Genomic DNA, 16077 nt, shown 5'->3' with positions numbered 1-16077 from the left:
ACAGGATTACGACAACGCCATGGCTATTACCAAACCTATACAAAACTGAAAATGGTGAAATGACATTGACCGTCGAGCAGCATACCTATGTACCAAAGGCCCGTTTGGCATGGTCCGTACATTTGTGCGACCTAGCCATAACAGGCCATAACGTCCGGCCTATATTGGTGTGCTACTTCGAGCGTGGCAGGATCATGATTAGATTCTAGGCTGGCGGAGCATACCTTGTAGCCCAGATGCCTGAGGATGCTGTCGATGTACATAGAAATCTTTGATGTGAACATGTCGCAAATGGAAGAGACAGAAACTAGAAAGAGAGCCACTTTTGGACTACAAGGGGGAGATGAAGGAAGCACGGCTCCCAGTTTGATGTTCCGAATATCAGGGCATGTATCATTTCTGCACAGAGGTGCATGAGTTCCTGAAAATACTTGACGATGGGGAGCGAACGACTTACGGACCTTGAAAGCATTCAGAGTGAATAATAATAATAAGCTTATAATGTGCAACACTGCCGGTATCACTATTCCATTCTAAGGCAATGGTGACACGGAAAAAGTGAAGCTGGTCCTTGAAAGACGGCGAATATGTAAAGGAAAACAAAGGAGCGGTCGAGCATAGACCTTGGTTATATCTCTTGATAAATGCTGACAACGTTATCAACCAAGCGCATAGCCGTGAAACGGCAATTTGGCATTCTTCCTCGTCCTATTAATCGAAAAGGTCCATTGTCTGGAGAACCAATCTGTTTCTCGAAGAAGACCAGCTCCTTTACAGCATACCAACAGTCTGGTCTGCAATGTGAATCCATTTTGCTTTATGAGTAAAGCATTGACAACGCCAGAAGTGATAGCATACCTCTTCAACCTAACGCATGCTCTGCGAAATGGGCATACGCCTCCAAGCAACCCTCCCCAGCCTTCAAGGTCTCTAGAAACGCATCCCAGCTCTGGAAAAGCGTCCGCAGCTCGACTATCTTGACAATCGCCTCCCAGTCCGTCACAGGCAAAAAACACAGACCATTATCGATGTAACACTTGGCATGTGTCCCAAATGCCTTGTCCTCCAGCTTGCTGCAGGTTTCTGCTGAGCCAAGAGCGTCTGGAACGAGTGCCTCTTGAAGACAATGCATTGTGTCCACCATCCACGTCTGTCCTTTGGCACTGAGCAAAGAGCGGTCTTCACTGAACTTTGTGCAGAACTTCTCTCCGTAACCGAGAGGGTAGCCAGCTGGACCACAGTGGTACCTCGTTTCCAAGCATGACGCGTAGAAAGAACAATTGTCATGGATAGGTGTTGCACAGGGATAGGTCGAGCCTTGGCTATTAGCTGTATGTCGCCGTCAATACGGCACTTCAAGCGCCAGAAAGGGAAGGAAAACATACTCATTGTACGGTACCATATCCACCCTATAGCGGCTAAAATGATAATTGAGTGGACGATAGGCCTGCCGGTGAGTAGAGCGAGCATGCTTGTGCAGGACCGAGAACACGCGTAACTTCGAAAGCAGATGCTCTGTCGATGCGGCACGCAGCTTAACGCTAGGAGACGCGTAATTAATAGGAGAGAGAAAGAGATAGAGGACAGATGAGGCGCGTTGGTGGTGGTCCCAGGGAAAGATGGGCTTGGGGACAAGCTAAGCACCTTGCCTGAGCGCTTCCTCTTTGAGAAGTACCACGTGGCGGCTGTGCAAGTATTCTTAGCTGCAATCGGTGCCGAGGCCCGAACTTCTCCGGACGTCACCCAGCAATGTTACCGCCGATGGACGTATGATGACACAGATTGTCCTGATTTTCTTGTTTGAGGGTCCCCAGATTGGGAGCGATCTGACCAAAAAATTTCCCTTCTTTTGGAGTAAATCACAAAAATGTGGTCACCACAGCTCGAGACAATCACTCGTTCTTTCTCGTCAGTGTCTCGTTCCTTCAAGCAGAAGAGGCGCGTCAGCATTCTAGGTTTACTGACTTTGGTACCAAAAGCATTGACGAGCGCCGTGTTCATCGTTCGCCATGCAGACAGCATTGTTATTGGCTGTATGATAGTAATACAAATAAAGAAAATAAACACAGCGCTCATTCCATCCTCACCCACATTCCTCCCTAGTAGGCAGTCAGAAATGCACCAAATACAGACGAGTCCGAACGACTGACCTTAGCGAACATAGTGAGATGTGTTCCGAACATAATTTTGTCCCTCCCCTTGAACTGATCTCCTGCTGGGGGCTTCGCCTCCGGTATTTGTGTATCCTCAGCCAGATTGAAGGATGAGAATGTTTGGAGGAGCCGAATGAGAAAGTACGACGCTTCGTTGTACGCGAACTAAGAATAGCACAGCAAGTCAATGACTCGGAAATCAAGACGAGACAAACCAGATCAACGAACCTGTTGACCCAGACAAATTCTTGGTCCGGCGTTGAAAGGCAAGAAGATGAACGGGTTACGTGTTAAATACTTGTGAACACGGGAATCCAAGAACCTGTCGGGGTCGAACTCGAGAGCTATTATCGTACCATAAGTCCGTGTGAAATGTATGAAAACTCAGCACACACCATCGGGACCCCACAGATCGACCCTACGGTGCATCCAGAAAATTCCCCATATGACCCTGAGAGGGGAGTTTCAGGATTGATATTCGAAGATGACGATAGATGTATTCTTACTTTGTACCCTTTGCTACATAGTACGGCCGACCTGTACTGTTGGGCAGCGTCGTGTCCACATTGGCAGTTCTGATCACATATATTAGCTGATTTTCGATAGTAGCGAATGGCACGTTTCCTACCGAGAATCAAAAGGGCTACACAAGTTTTTGCTTGGTGAGCAACGAAAATTGACAGAAACCGGTAGAGGTTCTTACACTGGAGGATAAAGTCTCAAGGTTTCTACGCATGATAACAGTGAGCTCTCGACACAATATTTCAACGATAGATCAGACATACCATTCAAAAACGCCCTCAAATATTTCATTTCGCGAATGTCGGCATAGCTTGGCGGCTTGTCACCTAAAGCTTCGGAAATCTCGTCTCGTAAGCGTTTCACAACGTGCGGGTACTCCGTAAGCGCGTACACGGCGAAGGTGAGTAAAGACGCCGTCTATATGATACTGTTAGAACGTAGATAACAAGGCCACATTCAACTGACCGTATCTCTCGAGGCAACGAGAATATTGATTAGCTCATCTATGATGGCACGCGTATCTAGAGGCCCCAATGGTGAGTAACACTCCCAGAGATAAGACTAGAATATTACCATCGGTGTCCTTGACCAGATCGTCTAAAAGAGAAGCGACCTCTTTCTCTTCAAGCGCCTCGCCAACTTCTGCTCTCTTCTTCTTCCTTGCGAAGGAATCGTCAAGAAGTGGCTGCACAACTTCTTCAATGACTCGTCTATGTGGCATAACCTTGTTTTGCCAAAACTCCGTTAATGGCCACATCGTTCCGGTCCGAGACCTTCTAGCAATCAGCTCCTGTCCTTTTACAAAGGCCCGAACGAAGACATTCGACGGATGATCCGCAGCAACGATTGTGTTCCCGGCCTTCGACCCAGAAGGGTACGGAAGCCCAGCGGAGAGCGAACCTACATCCTCGCCAAATAGAAATTCGGTGGCCGAATCCAACGTAAAGCGTGAAACGACGTCCTGCATGACTGGGGTCAGCAGTCATTCTCAGCGCGCTCATAAAACGTACCTGGAACTCTACTGGATATCCTTCTTCAAGTCTATCTTTTATCAATCTAATCGATTCGACAGCGTGTCTCTCGAAATTATCGAAGTCACTAATCCGGTCTTTGCTAAAGAAAGGGCGAGTCATATTGCGGTGATATCTAAGGAACGGTCATCCCGGGTCAGTGAGAAGCCTGTCATATGCTTAATTCATGGGCGCTCACTTCCACATGTCACCTAGGCACGTTGAAATGAGCATTCGAAGTTGCCCTTATATGGAATGCGCGCTCGTACCATCGGAATTGAATACACCGGTGCCAAGCAGGTCCCGCCACTGAGAACGTAGCCTGTATCCTGAATGCTGGTGATGAGGGAAATGTATCTGATAGTGAGACAACTACTCGCACCCTTCTCGAAGTCTTTGAATTGCGTTGCCAAGACCGCCTATGAAATATTCAGACAAGTCTTCCTTTGATAGACATTGCAAATCACCTTCACATGCTCGGGCTCGATGGTGATGATCTTCATGAGTAAATGTAAGTAACCAAATAAACACAAGCTACCACCAACATACCCGCCTTTCCGAGAATATGTTGATACAGTATGTGTTTCCATATTGTCGATGCCAATCTATAAAAGCCTCGCCTGCCTGTGATGAGAGCGAGAGCAAACTGAAACATTGTAGCCACATACCAGGATATAGGGTTTTTGGTGGTCTCATGAGCCTGCTCATAATAGAGAGACTGCTTTCCTGAACATCCGGAACAAAATCTGCGCCTTTGACGGCAGCACCTCGACGCATATGCGCCAACTTGAACAAGTAAGACATTGTCTGCGAAGCGAGATACAGCAGCAGCGCAGCACAAGGATAAAATATCCACGAAAGGCCATAGCCAGAAAATACTGCGGAAATTCCGGGCTCAGCATGAAAGAGTGCTAGAGCGAAGAGGAAATATGGCAATAATAGACGGAGTAAGAGCAACGGCCCTGGGGGTAGCTGCATGGCTGGAAACTGAACTATCGATCGCAGAGGCTGACGTCTTTTATAAGGATCTGGATCTCGGTCCTTATGACCGGATCACGTTACAACGCGTCTCAGACATCTTAGACATGAGCGATTGTCCCTTTTTGGCTTTCTCCCTCTGTCGAGGAGGAAAAACATCAGGGCCACGCGGAGAAGCAAAAAGGCAACATGAACGTGATTGTACGATCTGTTTTTTTTCCGACCCAATACTTGTGAGGCGGCGTCAATGTTGCATTTTGGAGGTAATAAATAGATTATTCGGGTAACCCGGCGTCTTAGGGTTGGGAAAATAAGCGAGAATGATAATCATAATGATGAGTGTCGATGTCGAACGGATTATTGAAAAGTGTTGATAGCAAATAATAGAAACTCGTTGCCGACAAACTGATCAGGAGGTTTTAAATGAAGATGAATAGAAAACTCACTATGCCGTCACTCATGCATCATAGCAGTGAACAATACAAACCCCACATCTACTTGTTGCTGATATCTCCGGGAAAATAACAAGGGCAGTTCTGCACCGGATTTCTGTAAGCCATATATGATCAACATATGCCACGAACGACGCGTACCATTTAAGAGGGAGGGCGGCAGTGCTCTGACAGTGATTGCTTTCGATTTTCCCAGTGTGTATCTGCCGATACTTCCATAGTCAAACCTGTTTGTATATGCGGGACCATCGAAGCACACTTCATTCAAAATCAATAGTAAGGGTCTCCCGTGATTCTGGTAAGAATCGTCAGCGGTATAGCATACCCGAACTGAGAATGAAGAGCCACCGCCTCATGACGGTATTAGTGTGAGATCGAACATTGAGCATATGAGCGTCGCCTTGTGAAAGTTGGGCGGGAGATGATGGCGAGAAGCAAAGACATTTCGAAATTTACGAGACGCGCTGAGCGCTCGTCCCGCCTGATGCGCACGTGATGATTACCAAAGGCCATCGGAACAAGTCGGACCGCCCGTCGGACATCATCGCTTGCGCCACTTGCCGTAGTTTCGTTAGACCCATTGAAAGAAAGAAATATAGTTGGGGACGTTAGTTTCGTTGTAAATAGTATCAATGTTTGTACGGGACTGCTTTAGTTGCATCGGAAAATATAACATCTCGAAATTATGTTGGGATTTGGCAATCCGGCATCATGCGGAGTCTGCTTATTAAGGTAGAAGTCTTAGGAAAAGCGTGGAAAGTTCTAGTAAAAGTACATTTAGTATAAAAGTAGGTTACTGTAGCGTAGATCCTCATGCGTTTGCAGAGCTCAGCCAAGCGCAATACTATTGGCTTGCTACCGCGCATGTGACACTGGGAACGAACCGATACCCCGTTTTCCAACAAATTACTCTCGATAATTGTCGTCAATTAGTTAGGAAGCGGAGGATAGGATTTTCCACGGGATCTATGCCTCTAGTTTTAAAAGCATTTATCACTGACTCGGTGTATAGCAAAAAAGAAGATACTAAAAGTGGATGGATACAGCAGTAAGTAAAGTTATAATACACGAGAATATGTTAAATTTTGAGATCAAGATATCGAGGACTATAATAACCGGAGGCTAACATCGGTGGTAGGGAATATCGATAAACGTCTTTAGTCCAATCATACATGGACACTTGAACCAGACACAAGTCCGTAGGATTTAGTCCCACTGCCATACGCACGCGAGTCTAGCCCAATCGGTGCACGCAAATCTGGTTCATCCTCCAATTCAAACGTCGTCAAGTCCTTATTACTGTGAGTCATCGTAGTCGTCGTAGAAGTTCCCGTCGTCCCCGTATTTATGTCGTCAAGCTTCACCGTCGCAACATGCAGGTGAGGATGAGTCGCCGCCGTGTCTTTGTGCGTGAGGACGCGCGAAGCGAAATGCAGGAAGGTAGATACCAGTTGTCCTTTCTTAGCCTTGCCATGCTGCGACTCTTCTCGTATTCTTATTGCCGCCGTGACGACCACAGGGATGTTACACACAATCAAAGAAAAGCAGTCCTGATCATGTACGAATTCATTAGCCCCTGGCAGCGACGCATTATTAGGGAGTTACGTACCTCTACTATGGCCGAGATGACCACCTTTGTTGGGGCTGAAGTGAGGATATAGGCCGCGTGGACGAGGGATACTACAGTCGTCACGATGCACGTCGAGAAGATGACCATGAGACGATGTCGAAGACCCTTGTCTTCTAGTCCGGCAAGGAGTTTTAGCGGAGCGAGAATCAAGATGAGATCCGCAATCACGTCGGCTGTCGAACGGAATGGAGTTAAACAGGTATCCCGATGATACTGGGAGCATAATTGACTTACAGACTAGTTGGGAGATAGCCACTTGCTTATTGAGGGTGCATTGGGGGCTCTGCATGTCCTTCCACCGCGGCTCCGGTTCACAGACCCAGTAGAGCTGAGCGATAAGGATTGTGAGAACGAGGATAAATAGAGCAGCGATGCATAGGAGTCTACGTCGTCGGTTCTCGCTGGGATCCAGCCGGATAATCGAAAATAAGATCGAGAGCCGGGCTGTCCTGTCTAGGTATTAGAGAGGTGACGATAAGATAGTACCCCGCTCACCATATAACAACGTAGAAAGTGGTAGCCATGAGGTAGTAAGCTGCTATACGCGTGGACCTCGAGAGGACATCTGCATAAGAAATTAGAAGTGCAAACAAAACGGTATTGCAGGAACAGCGCTTACCGGGATTTGGTAAATGCATAAACACGGCCGCAATCTGGAGAAAGAGAGCAGTCATGGATACCAGCGCCCATGCCTACGGCAGGAAAAAAAAAAACCTTTGAGCTAATGGACCTTTCATCTCCAAGAGCGAGAACTTACATCATCAGCCCAATATCGACCCCTTCGAATGAAGAGACGATGTACAGTAGTCGCAATAGCCACCGTGGAGCACACCGCACAGCTGACTGCCACAAATCACGCGTCAATTACTTCACTCTAAATCAAATACGGACTTAACTTACTTTTCAATATAACGAGGGGATCGCTTGCGTTAAACATGACGGGAAAAGCTGAAGGTAGACCAATACAACAACATGCAAGCCTGGGCCGACGTTATAAAGCGAGGTGGATGCACACCACACAACAGAAGTGTAATGAAGTCTAGTACGCATGGCCTTCCGAGACTCAATCCGAAAGAAGATGTGCATTACCTGTCGTGCTTCTTGAATTCAATCAAAGACCACGCTACGCACGCATATACACGTAACGGCATAGGCTAAGTCCTCGGAAAGAACAAGACGCCGTACCGTATGAATGATTCGTTATCGTCGATGATGATATCCACAGCAAACCACTGTGGCAAGCGACGTAGAACCTAAAGGAAATCAGGGAGCCACGGAGAATGAAGATCACGCTAAAACGAGCTAAACTGAAACTTTCAATCAGAAAGGAAAGATAGTACCCTTGATTCGGATAGCGCAGCCTGGCAGAGAATCTGGAGAGCAAGTAAATGAAACGCAGCTGACAAGCACCTTGACTATCTTTGTCACTTTGCTATGATTAATTATGGGTGGAGTGATCATCACGCGTCACGCGTAAATGAGACTCTGATAATTATCTCTGATGGAGGGATGGAGGTGAAAGAGGCTATTCCGGGTCTTCACCTGTGGCTAGCAAAACTGAGTTTTAACATTTCACGTGACCGTTCCTATTCACAGACAGGGGTAAGTAGCTTAGAGAAAAATTCAAAGAGGCGTCATTGGTAAAAGAAACCGCTATACTTTCTAAGTTCTTGGTTAGAGCACTTCGGGTTCCTGCTTGTTTAATCCAATTAACTTTCGAGCTTTCTGTGTTTCCGAGTGGCCGATACAGCCACACTTGCGGCCACAATTTCAAACTCAGATTCGCCAGTCTTTCTTGGATCTCCCCCCCACGCTTCGTCCATGCTCCAAGGCCTCGAGGTCAATTCTGCGCTTCCGAATTCATAATCGGAGCCAAATCTACTTCTCTGGGTGCTTCTTAGGGTCACCTGTAAAAGAAAATGCTTCCAGGTTTTCACATCGTCCATTGCCATTCTCCCAATGGCTGATATTGCTACTCGTGAATTTCTCGCTCATCTTGAGGCGCTCTATCCCAAGCAGGACGAGGGGGGTTGTCAGTCCTTGGTCTCTTGTCGCTGGCTACTGCCTTTAGTTCTAGCAATTTGCCTGAGGCCGTTCCCGAGGTCTTCAAGTACGCGCTCGAGGGCCTAAAAACTCACGAAGAACGGCTGCTCCTCGCACGGAAACTGCGTGATGCGCTATATAAATCTGGGATGCTGTCTGGATTTCCAAGGTACGTCCGTTCAAAGTGACTTTTGAGTCTGCGGATACCATCGTTGACGTGCGGTCATATTAGGCTATCAACGCCCTTGCGCAGCTGCATACCGCAGTACCTAGCGAACTGCGTGATGCTAAACCTCTCCGGTAGGTTGCGTGGTATTGCCCTTTATTTTGATACTCAGCTGGCATCTTTGCAGTGACGTGTCGAAGCCAATAGAAGCTTTGACGGCGAAAGGCCAAGACTACTTTGACCGGACTTATGGAGAAACTGCAGCTACCGTTCAACCTTTCCTGCGGGAGATCTGTTCCTGATTTTGGTCAGTGAATTGATCTCGTATTAATGGTAGCCAATCATATTTAACCCGCCACCACAGAATTCTTTTCCACGACTTTTGCGTACGGTCACACGTACAGCTTTTTCGACGTTGTCTCGCCTGCTGAGACTTCGTTCACCATGGTGGCGGCTCTGATAGCTAATGACACGCCCCGTCAAGTCGACTGGCACCTACGGGGATCTGTGCGGAATGGCGCTACGCTGGATGAAGTGAAAGCAGTTCGACAGATTGCTACCGAGGGTCGCCAAGGCATCAGGTGTAAAGTGGAAGAATGATGTCCCTGATATCCATGATAAACGCGGTGAACTTGATGGTGTACATAATTGTATTTTGGCTCTGTACCCTTCCGTGGTGTCGGTCTATCCAGTTGTATCCACTGTTTCCCCTACCCAGCCCAGGCACTATTGATGTTTATATTTGTTCCTGACTTCTCGTTCCGGGATCTACCAAGTTTGAAATAGAAGGCGTGCCTAACGACTCCACACCGCTACCCTTCGACCTCTGGCTTTTGCGTTCGTCAGCTGCAATAGGATTCGCAATTTCGGAATCAAAGTGCATGGCACATTTCGATAGCCCGCATTACATGACCATCATCCTTGACGGTTGCACTTTAAGAAGCACGCTACTATCGATCATCAGTAACTAGTGGACTCGATATCCATCCTTCGTCTCAGCGCACCATGTCGGTCACAAATGGATGGGACAGTGAGAAGAGCATAGCCAGCCCTGGTTCAGATAGCGAACTGTTGATCTGGACAAGCGCATACGACGCAAGTTGATCTGAATCTAATCCCCATCATTGCGATCCTCTACCTCTGTAGCTTTGTGAGTTGCTCATTGTTTCTCTCTTCAGATGCTTATTCTTGTTTGAAGGGATCGAGGAAATATTGGTCCGCATGCTTGTTATGTACTCTTTGCCAACGCTAATTAACTCCAAATAAACTATAGGTAATTGCAAGGGTAAATCCGACATCGTGCTGTCTATGGATTCCATTGATATCTGTTGCAGGTCGCGGGGATGGCGAACGATCTGGAATTAACAGGTCTTCGATATCAGCTGGCGGCGGCTGTGTTCTTCGTGAGTTTGAGTATCTCTAATATGCCCCTCAGAATCATTTGACAACATTGTAGATCCCGTATAGTCTGCTCGAGATACCATGGTAAGTGATGTGTAGCTCGTCAATCTGATTCTACTGAGCGAATCGTTTGCACAGTAATGTCATTATGAAACTGATGCAGCCGTCAAATTGGAGTAAGTACTTCGACAGTGCTCAACAGCATCTCATTGATTTTTCCCTGACAGTATCCGGAATTATGCTTGCTTGGGGGATTGTCAGTAAGTGCAGGCCGTAGACCATACCATGCGAGTCTTCTGAAGTTTATTCCCGTAGTGTTCTCGATGGCATTTGTCAAAAGCTATCACGGTCTCGTCATGTAATGTTTCCTTCGCTGTTTGTTGTGGGGCCCCTTGCCTACCTACCATTATGTAGTGCCCGAGTGTTCTTGGGCCTCGCCGAAGCAGGACTACCTCCTGGCGTAGGTACGTCCTTCTCGATCTCCAACTCCGTCTTCAGCGCTCCATGCATTTCTCCAGCATTTCTCATCACCATTTGGTATCGTCGTGAGGACCAGGCGCGTCCGTTATCGCTTTATTTTTCGACCGCGACCCTGTCTGGTAAGTTAAAGTCATGAGCATTTCCTCATACGAGCTTACTCTCCGTTTAGGTGCCTTTGGTGGCTTACTCGCGTTTGCAATTGAGAAAATGGACGGGTCAGTCAACGTGATCTGCGTAGTATCCCTTTGATGCTGATATGATGCCTTGCAGGCTTGGTAACCTCCGAGGGTGGGCCTGGATCGTGAGTGATCGGTATTAATAAATTATTTACTACATCCTGAGTATTGATTCTCGCGCCATGTAGTTTTTGTTGGAAGGATTAGGTGCGTAATTTCCCGAGAAACCGTGGCTGACCGTTCACATTACTAATATCAGTAACTATCGTTGCTTCTCTATTGGCATTCTGGAAACTGCCTGATGTAAGGATCCTCAATAAGAAAATTCACCGTCGTTATTAACTAGCATGGTAGTATCCCAGCACTGCCAAATTTCTCACTCCAAGTGAAAGGATCACCTTGTAGAGGTACTTCGCCGTGATAATGAGGGAGAGCCATCCCATTTCGAGATGCGATTCGTATGGGAAACCGTACGAGATTATAAGTCATGGTTGCAAACTATCATTTATATTGGGTACGGCGCGTTATTTGCGTAAACCTCTCGCTGACTTCGATGCTCAGTATGGTCATGCCATTATACTCTATATCGATATTTCTTCCCACTATCATCAATGCTCTGGGATACACCGCTTCTCAGGCTCAACTGTACGTGTTTCCCTCTTCCATCGTTATGTTTCTCAGTACCGACGCTTTCTATCCCGTAGGATGACAATACCGCCTTACGCCATCGGTTGCCTTTTTAACTATCTTAATTGGTTCTTTGTCCGACCGATTTAAAGGTTCGCGGACCGTTTGTCATGGGGTGCTCGCTATTCGCTATTCTCGGATAATGCGATGCTCTATGCCACGAGTCCGGACAAACCTACCGGGGTGTCGTATATGCGGGTTGTATTTTGATTACATGCGGGGTATTTCCGACGGTTCCTCTGATGCTAATCTGGGGCTCAGGGAACTCGGGCAGCTCGCTGAAGAAAGGTGTGATTATCGGGCTCCAGAGTGGTGTCGGTAATATTGGAGGGTAATATTGGTCTTCTCAGCCGTAGAAAAACATGTTGAGCTTCATTCCTTTAGGATTGTTCTTCGTTCATCTACAGAACACAGGACACTCCAAGATTTCACATGGGTCACGGTATGTAACACTCTTGTTCGCGTCAATGAGATAATGATGACAATAGGCATTGTGCTCGGGTTCTTGTGTATGGCATTCGTCACATCGGCGTTCACAATCTGTCTCTACTACAGACTCAACCAAGCTAAGGAGGTGCTCTGTGCCAAAGAAGGCATTCAAGGGGATCGAAAGGCGGAATTCGCCAATCTAGGAGTCGACTCTCCTTTGTTCAGGTGAGTCGTTGTTCTCCAAGTTCTCTCATGGACTAATCACCGTGATCAGATATGCCTTATAGAAGTCGTGTGTCATTACCGAAGTATATTACGACGTAAATTTCGTTTCGGCTAGTAGCCCATGTATACGACGAAAGATAATCGTCACAATCACCTTATGGTTGATAGCTATAGACGGCAATCAAATTCTTTTCCTTCCGGCCTCCCCGGTCTGACTTGGGTGACGTTGACATCAAAGCGGGAGTTAACGATCTTTACCGCAGGCTGCTACTTATCCACTCAGAAGTCTTCTCTACTAGCTTTCATCTGTAGAGAACCCACTACTTGACTGAGGACGTTCTAGGTCTTCCTCACTTAAATACTCGCACAGCCAAAATTCGTCAGCATATTGCGCAGAAATTAGAATAAGTCTAAATAGATATGATGATGAGAGTATACATATGGTATAATTAATAAAGACATAATACTAGAATAGTGTCTAGGGGGGCATTGAAGCGAGTCCGCAGCTTCTTATTTTGTGTTTATCGCATGCTAAAACATAGGGAGGTTACCGCCTTCGTTCATCCCGGCGCACAGGAAGCTATACAGGTGACTGGGTCATACATAGATTGTCCGGCCTGGTAAGTACCATGATCGCATGAGCTTCGCGCATGAAGAGATAAACGATGCGCTTACGCGGGATGACAACAATCTCTAAAGAAGTACGCGGCCTTCTTCCCAAAGTAGAGTCTAAGACATGGTATTCCCTTTCCCTAGAAATTATTGGTTAATCAGCGAACAAAAATGGTGATCACACGAGCGACCTTGGTTTTCTCATTTGGATCTTGGCCATCGTCATACCACCCCAAACTGTTCGTGCCGTCTGAATAAACAGTGATCCGATCATGAGGATTGCCGGCAAAATAGCCGACATATGAAATGCCGTTATCATCAACGTATGCGTAGAAGGTCATGTCAGAGTAGGTCGTTTTCTGGATCGGTGTGTAGGATGCGAGCATTGAATACCTCGTGCTTATATAGTAGACGGCGAAATCTGATCAATTAATAGGCGACGTCCTAATGTAGCCTGCTGCGACCGTGTAACTTGCACCGCACAGCGAGAAGCGGTGCAGTTGCCCCCAGAATAGGAAAATCAGTGCAGATCGGTTGATCTGACGACTGCCTCAATACCCTAAGCGACGCTCGGGCATGTATGTCATTCCGAGGCGGGAAGTTCTAAGCTCCTAGTTGAGGACATCAATGTTTCCGGCGCTTCCACATGCTCGATAGTCGGGCTTTAAAAGAATTGTCAGCAGGCCTGATACTCGACATCGAGAACCGATGTTTGGCTTGTTGATGATCGATGCCGACTACGACGATGGGAAAGACTATACTAAATTGTCTGATCAAAACACATTAGTTGGCGACATCAAACAAGTCGCGGCGGTATAATCGCGCATATGTTAGTAAGAAAAATACAAGGTAGTAGTGCCCGTTGAAACGTCTCCATAAGCCTGTGCTATGAAGAGTTACGAGTTACTACTCCAAGGTGGCAATAATCGTTACGCACACTGGCATGTACTGCAACACGAGGACAGGATATGAGCAATTTTGGAGACTTGTAGAAGGAACGGTAGATACCAATCTAATGGTTTGAATCTTGGACCGATAATCATATTCAGACTTGAGCTCAGTAAGCATTTGGTTCGAACCGGCATTTCCACGCTATTGACAGTATTCTCAATGATAACCGGACGTAGATGTGTGCCAGCAAAAGTACCGGCAAATAACACGAATATACAACGAGGACGTCCGAAGTTCGAACCTGGCTGTCGACTTGCATGTGGGCCAATTTTAGAAGGAACGCATAGAGGAGGCCGAAGTTCGGATGATCCTGAGGATACACTCCCCGTAACTCAGAAGAGCCTACCAGAGAATCCTGGTCGATTTACTGAATGGCCTGGTGAGGATTTTACTTTGGTTTCAGAAAACGCGACACGTACAAAGGCTTCCAGGGCATCCGTGTGAACGCGGTCCCAATAAGTACAACATACCGATGCAGTACTTCGTGGAAATTCTTCGCATTTGATCATAAGACTTCGGCCCATATCAGCAAGCGCGGTTGGCTGATGACTGTTTACCAGAGGAATGTCGCGAATAAGAATGCAGATGTGCGCTAGAGTAGTTGACAAGATAACAAGTAATACACGTGATTTGATTCCTTGATTTTGGAGAGAATGTGGTCCCAATGGTACTCTATAATACAACGAACGTTGGAGCGTCAAATATGAGCTTACGCTTACGAGAACCCATGTATAACTGCCTCGAATGTGGCAAAGGTCGCCATATTCACTGGTACAGCACTGATGTGACATAGGATCAGACCCGTGAAGATGGCTAAAGGAAGAACTTACCGAATAAGAGTCGGCGCCAATCCTCGAAAGAACACTGCCAGTCCTTCGGCCTGATAGGACACAACTATGGTGGACCACACGGTCCGATATCGATTTGGGGAAGGCGGTAGCAGAGGAGAGTCGGGGCTTGATCTAGCATTCGGTTTTGATATCGAATTTCTATATGAACTTTCGGTGCTTTGCATGCGGGTCTTGACAACATCAAGGGGAAAAGTTGTCACCCAGCCGGCTAAAAAGCAATATACAATGAGTGGCACCATCTTTGATCTCAGTGAGACTCGCCTATGCCGGCAACACCACCGGCCAATAGCATTGCCATCCATGAAGGCGTGCGAACCTGGCCATCGACTTGTGATAGGAAGAGTTGGATCTCAGAGGGATGGAGAGGCGATTCAGGGGTTGGTGTGAAATATCGGGAAGTTGCTTCGTACTACGATTCCTGTTAGATACTTATCGGCAGCGAGAGGTGAAAATTTACCGCAAAAAGTAGGATCCGTAGCCCAAATCTCTTAGTGCAGTCGCCCCAATGCCGCGGTACAGTCCACGAATTCCATTCCTTCGCAATATATCCATGGCTACCTCATAAGTTGAGCTTGGGACAAGAAGGGACTGTTGACGAATCTTAATTAATTCTGTAGGTGTCGTCACAATGCTATACGATCAGACAGTTAAGATTAGACACGGTTCATTGAGATATAGTACGTACGAGGATACAATGCCGCTTCCAGCTCCAGCAAGAGCAATTTGGGTAAGCGTAGGAATTGAACTGCTGTTCTCTAATTGAATCTTCATAAAAAACCGGTACGACGCGAACACTAGACCGTTCATGAGAGCAGCAGTGGCCTGAAATAGATATTAGTGTATCGAGAGCTAGGTGCGCAGTCAACATACCAGTGGCGAGGTGATCCCTTTATACATCCCGATGAATCGTTCCTCCTTAATGATTGTCGCAAGCGCGTGCATTGTCGAGCGATACTTTCCCGTCATCTCCGGATTCTGAAATCGAACTTTAACTGCAATTCAATGATCAGCCATTGTGCTGTAGTACCGCGTGTTAAATTACCAGTGTCAAAGGGGTATCCAACGACAAGACCAGCTATGCCCTTCGAGATAATCAGTCAATTGCCGTATGTCTAACGGCCCACTTACACTGATAGTTCCGGCCAGGAAGTCCAGCAGCGGATTAAGCTCGACTAGAAGGATAGATAATATGTTGCATAACGGACGGAGAAGAAAAGCAAAGGAATACCTTCACTCATGGCAGTAACATAAAGAGATGCGGCCCGATCCGGAACGCGGATGGTGATCCACGCATATTCCCACGCCCCTAAT

The 16077-nt window shown here is 46.9% G+C and overlaps 7 protein-coding genes across 7 annotated transcripts; 2 read left to right on the top strand and 5 right to left on the bottom strand.

Moving 5' to 3' along the window:
* Positions 1-461: 461 nt before the first annotated feature.
* Positions 462-1626, bottom strand: EV420DRAFT_1558261 (uncharacterized protein). The gene is made up of 3 exons (XM_060473733.1): positions 1386-1626; positions 860-1329; positions 462-808 (listed from the first exon to the last, which is right to left on the bottom strand). Exons 1-2 carry the CDS (start codon positions 1468-1470, stop codon positions 863-865), a joined length of 552 nt encoding a protein of 183 aa, XP_060328089.1. The 5' UTR covers positions 1471-1626; the 3' UTR covers positions 462-808; positions 860-862.
* A 251-nt stretch (positions 1627-1877) lies between these two features.
* EV420DRAFT_681028 (cytochrome P450) lies at positions 1878-4938 on the bottom strand. Its single transcript, XM_060483067.1, has 17 exons — positions 4354-4938; positions 4235-4305; positions 4153-4182; positions 4068-4104; positions 3955-4014; positions 3885-3897; positions 3686-3821; positions 3249-3636; positions 3141-3196; positions 2939-3092; positions 2857-2881; positions 2782-2796; positions 2660-2728; positions 2549-2604; positions 2382-2497; positions 2151-2318; positions 1878-2099 (listed from the first exon to the last, which is right to left on the bottom strand). The coding sequence occupies exons 1-17, from the start codon at positions 4661-4663 to the stop codon at positions 2073-2075; spliced, it is 1731 nt and encodes a 576-aa protein (XP_060328088.1). The 5' UTR covers positions 4664-4938; the 3' UTR covers positions 1878-2072.
* Positions 4939-5932: 994 nt separating this feature from the next.
* EV420DRAFT_1558250 (uncharacterized protein) lies at positions 5933-7668 on the bottom strand. The gene is made up of 5 exons (XM_060473732.1): positions 7365-7668; positions 7241-7310; positions 6980-7194; positions 6725-6918; positions 5933-6665 (listed from the first exon to the last, which is right to left on the bottom strand). The coding sequence occupies exons 1-5, from the start codon at positions 7417-7419 to the stop codon at positions 6282-6284; spliced, it is 918 nt and encodes a 305-aa protein (XP_060328087.1). The 5' UTR covers positions 7420-7668; the 3' UTR covers positions 5933-6281.
* A 1036-nt stretch (positions 7669-8704) lies between these two features.
* On the top strand, positions 8705-9554 carry EV420DRAFT_1482057 (uncharacterized protein; the record flags this gene model as incomplete). Its single annotated transcript, XM_060469844.1, has 4 exons — positions 8705-8781; positions 8823-8957; positions 9042-9088; positions 9319-9554. The coding sequence occupies 4 exons, from the start codon at positions 8705-8707 to the stop codon at positions 9552-9554; spliced, it is 495 nt and encodes a 164-aa protein (XP_060328086.1).
* A 405-nt stretch (positions 9555-9959) lies between these two features.
* Positions 9960-12356, top strand: EV420DRAFT_1621655 (MFS general substrate transporter; the record flags this gene model as incomplete). The annotated part of the gene is made up of 17 exons (XM_060475721.1): positions 9960-9984; positions 10040-10104; positions 10289-10350; positions 10494-10531; positions 10583-10619; positions 10770-10819; positions 10874-10954; positions 11005-11050; positions 11106-11136; positions 11200-11218; positions 11271-11314; positions 11366-11396; positions 11417-11525; positions 11573-11711; positions 11863-12012; positions 12083-12140; positions 12187-12356. The coding sequence occupies 17 exons, from the start codon at positions 9960-9962 to the stop codon at positions 12354-12356; spliced, it is 1155 nt and encodes a 384-aa protein (XP_060328085.1).
* Positions 12357-14281: 1925 nt separating this feature from the next.
* Positions 14282-15220, bottom strand: EV420DRAFT_680871 (uncharacterized protein). The gene is made up of 4 exons (XM_060483066.1): positions 14746-15220; positions 14635-14694; positions 14335-14552; position 14282 (listed from the first exon to the last, which is right to left on the bottom strand). The coding sequence occupies exons 1-3, from the start codon at positions 15066-15068 to the stop codon at positions 14441-14443; spliced, it is 495 nt and encodes a 164-aa protein (XP_060328084.1). The 5' UTR covers positions 15069-15220; the 3' UTR covers position 14282; positions 14335-14440.
* EV420DRAFT_1645597 (mitochondrial carrier domain-containing protein) lies at positions 15220-16004 on the bottom strand (the record flags this gene model as incomplete). Its single annotated transcript, XM_060477801.1, has 6 exons — positions 15220-15397; positions 15452-15588; positions 15637-15758; positions 15809-15848; positions 15895-15938; positions 15995-16004. 6 exons carry the CDS (start codon positions 16002-16004, stop codon positions 15220-15222), a joined length of 531 nt encoding a protein of 176 aa, XP_060328083.1.
* Positions 16005-16077: the final 73 nt, after the last annotated feature.

Source organism: Desarmillaria tabescens (genome assembly GCF_030435595.1).
Source record: "Desarmillaria tabescens strain CCBAS 213 chromosome Unknown EV420scaffold_30, whole genome shotgun sequence".
In the NCBI taxonomy this organism is placed as follows: Eukaryota; Fungi; Basidiomycota; class Agaricomycetes; order Agaricales; family Physalacriaceae; genus Desarmillaria; species Desarmillaria tabescens.
This window is presented reverse-complemented; position numbering and strand designations above follow the sequence as displayed.